The sequence below is a fragment of the Microtus ochrogaster genome, chromosome 19, assembly GCF_000317375.1.
Source record: "Microtus ochrogaster isolate Prairie Vole_2 chromosome 19, MicOch1.0, whole genome shotgun sequence".
Classification (NCBI taxonomy): Eukaryota; Metazoa; Chordata; class Mammalia; order Rodentia; family Cricetidae; genus Microtus; species Microtus ochrogaster.
The window spans coordinates 7,467,280-7,475,223 of record NC_022021.1 but is presented as its reverse complement, the minus strand read 5'-3'; the positions used below and the strand labels follow the sequence as shown (position 1 = coordinate 7,475,223).

At 41.3% G+C, this 7,944-nt stretch overlaps 1 protein-coding gene across 1 annotated transcript in view; it reads right to left on the bottom strand.

Annotated features, from left to right (window-relative positions):
- Window positions 1-7,944, bottom strand: part of Cmya5 (cardiomyopathy associated 5) — a 95,550-nt gene that overhangs the window by 54,688 nt on the left and 32,918 nt on the right. The window contains exon 2 of the mRNA XM_026783828.1: window positions 11-1,454. Coding sequence (XP_026639629.1) covers window positions 11-1,454 — 1,444 coding nt within the window. The remainder of the gene's footprint in view (window positions 1-10; window positions 1,455-7,944) is intronic.

The following is a 7,944-nucleotide window of genomic DNA, read 5'->3' as shown; positions in this document are numbered from 1 at the left end:
GCTCAAGCGCATGCTCCTCCTCTCTGTGGGCCATGGGCTCAGGCGCATGCTCCTCCTCTATGTGAGCTATGGACTCAGGCGCATGCTCCTCCTCCCTGTGGGCTATGGGCTCAGGCGCATGCTCCTTCTCTATATGGGCTATGGGCTCAGGCACATGCTCCTCTCTGGCTGTGGGCTCAGATGAGGTCAGGTGTTCAAAGTCTGGTTCCATCTTTTCTACTGAATTCAGCTTTAGCTCTTCCTTCTCTGGCTCCAACCTTTCTAGGATGGAAGGTACCAGTCTTGGTGGTCCTGTCTCCAAAGACTCCTCGGAGTCCCTTGACATGAAATGGCCAGCAGAAACCATACCTTCCTCTTTTACATCATCTGCTGGGCCTGAGAACGGTGACGCATCATTCTCTGAACTTTCTGTTCCCTGTGAGTCTGGTTCAAATTCAGGGAACATGGTTGCTGGTGCACTGGGTGGCTCGGTTCTGTGGGTCTTCAGTTGGTTAGCTGGCTGCTGTAGCTCTGTCTTTGGAGGTCTTAGATGTTCTTGATCTGCTGTGTCAAGCAAATTTCTGGAATAAGAAGGCAAGGTGTGCTCTGTTGCAGACGTGGCTTTTAAGGGGGAATCAACATACATTTTCTTTTGCTCTTCATGGCTAAATAATGAGGTCTTGGACTTTGACCCCTTGGAGAAGGCACCTCTCCAGGGTGAAGCAAGCTCTCTTGCTGTGCCATCTTTTGGGCTTTGGGCTACTAATTTACTTCTTTGGGAAGCTAGGTTAGAACCACTATTGCTCAAATCTGGCTCTAGACTAATGGACGCATCTTTCCCTTTCCTGTAATGTATTTCCTGAATTACATAACCTTTGGGCAATGTCCCATAAAATTGTAGAGGAATTAATTCTTCTTTAACTGAATTGAACATCTTAATTTTGTATTGTACTGTTCCTATGTACACTGGCCTCAATACTAATGGTTTGTGCTCTTTGTATATTGCCCCAGTGATGGGAGGCGTATTGGATGTTGTCTTCTTCCTTCTTGTTTTATCATAGGTGCCAATGGATGACTTCTCTTTCTCAGTATTGAGCACTGGGCTTTCAGAAATTAAAGGACCATCTTCCTTGTTTGCCAGAGCATCTTGCGATTCCAGAGAGTTTCGTTTTTTGCTACCTTTCCGACACAATGATGGCGAACCACGCTTGGACTTATGAGTTCTTTTACGTGTCTTTTTAACTTCATCCACAATAAAGGAAACGTTCCCCGGAGGAGAATTCAGAACTGACCCTTCCAAACTACATACACCAGAAGTTTGACTTTCTTCTGAAGCCCAGGGAGTGGAAGATCTACTTGAATTGGTCTCCCATGTTATCCCGCTGTCTTCCCGTTGGACTGTCACCATGGAGAAGGAGGGGTCAGAAATGATACACTCCTGCTTGGTCTTGCCCTCTTCATCCTCATCCGATAACCTGTAGTGAATATTATCAATAATTATGTTATAGTAATAAAATAAGGTTCATATTACTAGAATAAGTTAATGTAAAAATATAAAAGTTGATATTGCCATCTGCCTCAACTATAGGGGTCAATATAAAATAAAGTTAAAACAGTAAAGTCAGGATGGCCAATACTGTCACATATCCCAGGGCAGAATGACTCAACAGCCTTAAACTAAAGTGAGGCTGAAGTTCATGTCTGCATCTTCCCTTTTCTGGCTTTCTGCCCTGATCCTCCCTCGTTCCCCAGTCACAGAGGCTCCCTCAGCTCACCAGGACCCTCAATGTGACTCTGCATCAGTGCTCTTGGTTCCTACAGTTGCCCCCAAATCCAGCTTTGAACCCCCACTCCATCGGCTTCCTAAAGGGCCAGAGGTGTGATGCTTGCCTCTCATTTGCCCATTCCCAGCCCCTCCTATTTCCCTTCCAGGCAGGCTTTACGTAGCATTTCATTATCATGTCTCTCATTAAAACAAATCTCAACAAACTCTTCGTACTTACAGAATAGGAAGATCAAAATCCTCGGCTCCTGAATTCCTATGTGCCATTATTGCCAAGTACCTGGCATGGCCTCCTCTTACATGACTAACTTCTACTATAAATATAGGCATGTACCATAGAATGGCATGTGGTTAACTGTGGACCACATAAACAACCATGGTCCTAGGAGATTAGAATGGAGTTGGGGCCTCCCTTTTTCCTATTATCACTGTAGCCATCTTAATATCATCGCTCAATGAATTACCTATATGTTTGTGATGCTGAAAACAAAACCCTAATACACTTCTAGTTGTATTAAAGCATAATGATTGGAAGCATCACCCCAGCCCCTGGCATCCATCCTAAGGCCCCTCCCCTGGGAGTTGCCTTGGTCCAGACTCCACCTCTGGGGAAGCCCTCCAGGCAGTGACCCCTCCCCAGGGAGGACCAACCTCCCCCCCCCCCAGCAGTGGACGACTCCCACAGGCTATTGAGGCTGCCGCGCAAAGGAACATGTGGTCTCCGGGTTTCATGTGGTCTCCCCTGCTCTCTTTTTCTCACCATGCTTTCCCGGGCCACCCGGGAGCGCTGCATTAAACGTAGGCATCTTTTATTCGGTCTAATTTGATCTGATTGGAATTATTTGTGTTGGCAGAGAGGCTCATCTTAAAAATATTCATAACGTATAACACATAAAGTATAAAATGCTTAATAATGAAGAAGATATGTTGCTAGTTATGCTACATGCTCTTTATTTTGGAATGTATTTCTAAAATTAACAACAGAAACAAACAAAAACATGACATTTTTCTAGTATGTGAAAGACTATGGGTTTGATTCCAAGAACCATAAAGGAAAGTTTATATAAGACTGTGTGCCATGACGTGGTATGCCAGCAGCTGCCTGTCCCACATTTACTGTGCCCCTTAGTGGCATCTGGAGGGCAGAAGCAGTATTGACTTCTACCATCTAGTGCCAGTGCATGCTATGATGCTTGCAGAGCAATCCCCACCCAATGCATTTGTTGGTGCATGTTCCTATAGTAGTGTCTCTAATTCACTATCTAGCAAATATTTACTATAACTCAGTTATAATAAAGTCAGATGCCAGCCCTCTGTGCTTCACTTTAATCATCAGCAGAATAAGAATAATGATAGAATACATTATGGAGTTGTAAGGATTATATAATACATAAACCGAATGCTAAGAAAACATGCCTGGTGTATCCAGGTACTCAATAAATGTTGTTTGCAGTCGGGTTTTCCATATAATCCTTGACTTAGTAAATAAACCTAGACCCAATTATTTTCAGTGGTACAGATATTTGGAAGGGCTGTGTGCTCAGCCTGCTCCTGTGTGTCCTCTGAGACGACCTGCCCAGACTACCCCAACGGCTGCCATCACGGCCAGCATCAGGCTCTGTGGCCCTCTTCTCTGGGTTTTCCTTCTTCTGGCCTTGCTTTTGCTGTTCAGTCCTTTGGACTGCTTCCCCCCACCATACCCCACCTCTCGTGCATGTCTAACGTCTATTTACCCAGAAGGCTTATTTTGAAAACTTCTGCTGCGGCTACTCCTGACTGACTTAAGCAGCTCTGTTGGATATTGGCCATTGCTTCGTAAACACTAAGCTGGATATTAAGACTCCAGGAGTCTCTTCTCCTAGGAATATAGCTATAATTTGAGATAATTCCAAAATGCTGGTTGGCCCATTGTACACTTCTACAACAAAAGAAGCAAAACTATACAACCGTTACATGCAAAGGGTAAAGCTAAGAACTTTTTAAGAGAAAGATAAATCAAACCTAGGCCCCTAATTAACATTTTAAAAAATCATTAGTCTCTGCTTCTGTGACTGGATCTAGACACTGGAGTGCTTTAGAAACACCTATATGAAGCCTTGAGAACATACCGACACTACCCACACCGCGGCACACACTGGTTTTACTGTTAGGACAGCACCTGGGCATTGCTATACTTTTGCTTTAAAGCGCTGGGAAGCTTCAAGGAGCACACAGAGCTGTGAAACAATTGCCTGAACAACCCTGCCACAGGAACTCACACAGCAAGTTTACAGAGTCTTGCTCGCTCTGACCCCTCCCTGATGCACTGGGCTTCACTGAAGAACAGGAATGAAAGTGCCTACACCCGTAGACAACAGCATGCCCTAGGTGTCTGTATTGCAGAGGGCACAGGTATGCTTAGCTCTTACCTCCTCAGCACCTAGCACACTGGGACATTAGCCTTTCCCCGTGCTCCAGTCTGCTATAAGTAACAGTTTTGCAAATTCCTTTGGAGGAAAAGCCTGGGAAGAAGTGGGAAGAACTCATTTTTCCATTTCTCTGGCAACTCCGCTCTCCTTTACTTGTTTTGGTATTAAACCACTAAGCTAGTTAGGAATTTTGGTCCTCGACTGAATCCTTATTTTTGTTTCAGACTCTTTTATATATTTAAGTGAGGTTATTCCTCCAAACACTCACTTTCAAACGTGCTATTCTAACAGGTCACTCAACAAAAACAGGCTAGAATTAGAAACGAAAGTTATGCCCCAAGTTTGGAAGTCAGTGTAGGGAACACCTGTAAGTGTAGTGGCCTTATAAAAATCAATTAGAAATTCAATTTGGAGTTCATTGTTGATTGTAAATTCAGTTTCATTACTAGCTAGAATGAGTTCAGGAGTGTGGAACAGAACCGTGCTGAGATAGATGCACCTAATCAACCCCTCGCGCATTCGTTTGCTAATTATCTCTACACTTAACAAACTTTTATTAAGTTTAAATAGTAAGAAATATAAAGGCATAGGTCCTCCCCGCCCCCCAATCACAGAGGTCAAACCCTGTGTATGCTGGGCAAGGATACCACAAACCTCCATCTCCAGCCTGGGACCGTCCTCGAGAAATTCAAACCTACCACAGTGTGATAAATACTACAAGGAGGGAAAAGAAAGGTCCCCTGAGGATAAAAGGGGAGGTTTCACCAGAGAAAGATGCTTGTGTCTAGAGCCATTTTAAGGAAGACATGGAAGCTGAGGAATGGACGAGAAGATGAGGTGCTGGGAGTATGGTAGTGCTTATTCCAGGAGAGGGCGTGGGCTGTGGGCACTGTGTATGTGAATAAGCAGCCTGGCTTCCTGAGAGACCACGCTGAACTACCAGAAGTGTCTTAGTCACTGTTCTAGTGCTGTGAAGAGTTACCATGACCATGGCAACTCTTAGAAAAGAAGCATTTAATTGGGGCTGTTCACAGGTTCAGAGGTTTAGTCCATTATCATCATGGGAAGACTGGCACTCAGGCAGACATGATGCTGGAGAAATAGCTGAGAATTCTACATCCAGATCCACAGGCAGCAGGAAGAGTGAGATATTGGGCCTGGCTTAGGCTTTCAAAAACTCAAAGCCCAGTCAGGCGGTGGTGGCACGTGCCTTTAATCCCCGTACTTGGGAGGCAGAGGCAGATGAATCTCTGTGAGTTCAAGGTCAACCTGGTCTAAAAGAGCTAGTTCCAGGACAGGCTTCAAAGCTAAAAAGAAACCCTGTCTCAAAAAACCGTAAAGAAAAAAAAAAAACACCTCAAAGCCCATCCACAGTGACATTCTTCCTCCAACAAGGTTACACCTCCTAATATTTTCAAATAATGTCATTCCCTAGCGACTAAGCCTTCAGTTCTGTGAGTCTATAGGAGCTTTATTCAAACCACCATAAGCAAGAACAGAGAATGACTATCTTCTCTTTCATTAAGCCATAACCCCCAAAATTCAAATTACACTCCACCTAAAGAAACAACAAACTGTGTTAACAGGAGAGAACTTGTCCCCAGAGGGCTCAGGGATGTTCCTATGGCTGTTTCTCACTGCACAACACAAGTTTTTGCATTTGGCTATCATTTTCTTTTGTATAATTAAAGATACTGGCTCTGAAGATCATCTCTCCCCTACTGCATTCTTGCACAATAACTTTCTGATCACTTCTTATTTTCTCGTGTAGACTTGGGTAAAGGTGTGGGGTGAACACCCCTTCAGAGTTGGACAAGAGAGAGTCAACAGATCAAGAAGACAATAGACCAATGTCAAACACAAACCCTGAAGGCTTTTTTTGAGAACTGCCTTTATCTGACTATGGAAGTTTTTATTCTATTTGCTAAGACTGTTCTCTAAACATTATGAATTAATGCCAATTTTATTAAAACAACATTTATGTGGCTATAGAGATGGTCATATTTTCTCTTTTATCTTACAGCAACCAATACACCGAAACCAACGTTGAACTGAATTGCACTCAATATGAATATGATGTTATACTTCTTGTACAATGTTGGATTTGGTTCTACTACATGTTTAGAACTTTTGCTTTTTTCATGAATAACACTAGACTGCAATATCCTTGCTTATAATGTGTTTTTTCAAATTTTGTATCAAGATCAGATTACTTCATTACAAAAAAAACTGGAAGTTATTCCTTCCTGTACTATTCTCTGGAGGGGTTTATTGCATTATTTCTTTTTCAACTATTTGGTAACATTTCTTGAAGTCTTTCGAATCTGGAGGCTTTTTTTTTTCAGTTTTTCGAGACAGGGTTTCTCTGTGGCTTTGGAGCCTGTCCTGGAACTAGCTCTGTAGACCAGGCTGGTCTCGAACTCACAGAGATCCGCCTGCCTCTGCCTCCCGAGTGCTGGGATTAAAGGCGTGCGCCACCACTGCCCGGCTGGAGGCTTTTTTTCCCCTATGGTAAGGTGTTTATTTGATTATTTGTTTTGGTTTTTGGAAGCAGGGTCTCTTTCTATAACTCAGACACGCTTCCAACTTGTTATACTCCTGTCTCATCCTGAGATAACTGGCACGTACACTATGCCCAGCTCATAGTAAAGTTTTTTATAAGTAACTTGTTCAGTGGATAAATGAATATTCAGACCTCTGTGGGAGTTTATTTTCTTAAAATGTGTCTATTTTAACTAACTTTAAAATTTTGGGGGGGATTAAAATTGTTCATTCTTTCAATATCTTTTAAGAATAAGGTGTAGATTTTATCCACCCTGCTTTCATTCTTTCAATATCTTTTAAGAATAAGGTGTAGATTTTATCCACCCTGCTTTCATTCTTGACATTTATCTTCAGAGGGTTTTTTTTTCATAAATATATAAGCCAAAAATTAGTAAAACTACAAAGGTTGGAAAAAGTTTGTATAATTATAGCAAAGACCATATCATATCTCTCTAGTGTTAGAGCAAGTGGACAAAGATATCACTGTTGATTTAAAAAATTGATAACAGAACTAACCAGATAGGTTTAGATGACATAGGGGATGCACTGCTGAAGGAAGAATTTCATTAATATTTTGAAATAAATTATGGTTTTGTTGATGTTTTCTATCTTATGACTGCCTTCTATTTTTTTCTTTCTTCAACTATCCTTGGATTAATTGGCAATATTTTTTCTAACTTCTTAAGACAAATTCTTGTACCATTAATTTCTGAGCTTTCTTTCTAACATGTACAGTCAGAGTTCTACCCGTCACTTTATAGCTTGAGATAGTTCATGTAGAAGTTTTCATGCAGCATTTATTATTAACTATAAAATGTTTTAAAATATTCTTTGTGATTTATTTGGTCCATATGTTCTATAAAAATCTGTTTCTCAATTTCAAAATATATGAAGATTTGTCACCCTTTCTTTATACTTTCTAGCTTGATTGCATTGTGGTTGGATGACTCATTTTGATTATGGTATATTTTTAACTTTGTTGAAATTTTATTTCTGTATGGTCATATTGAAATGCCTTTGTGTTAATAAAAATAGCTTATATTTTACATATTTTCAGCAATGCATTTCATATATCAACAAAATAATCTATTTAGTTGTGTTACCAAGTTGTTTTTGCCCTTAGTGATAGTTTTGTCTGCTTATTCTAATCCTAGAGAGATATCAAGGTCCTCTATTATGATTGCATGGATTTTTTTCAAGCTTTGTAATTCTATTGTTTTTTGGTTTTTT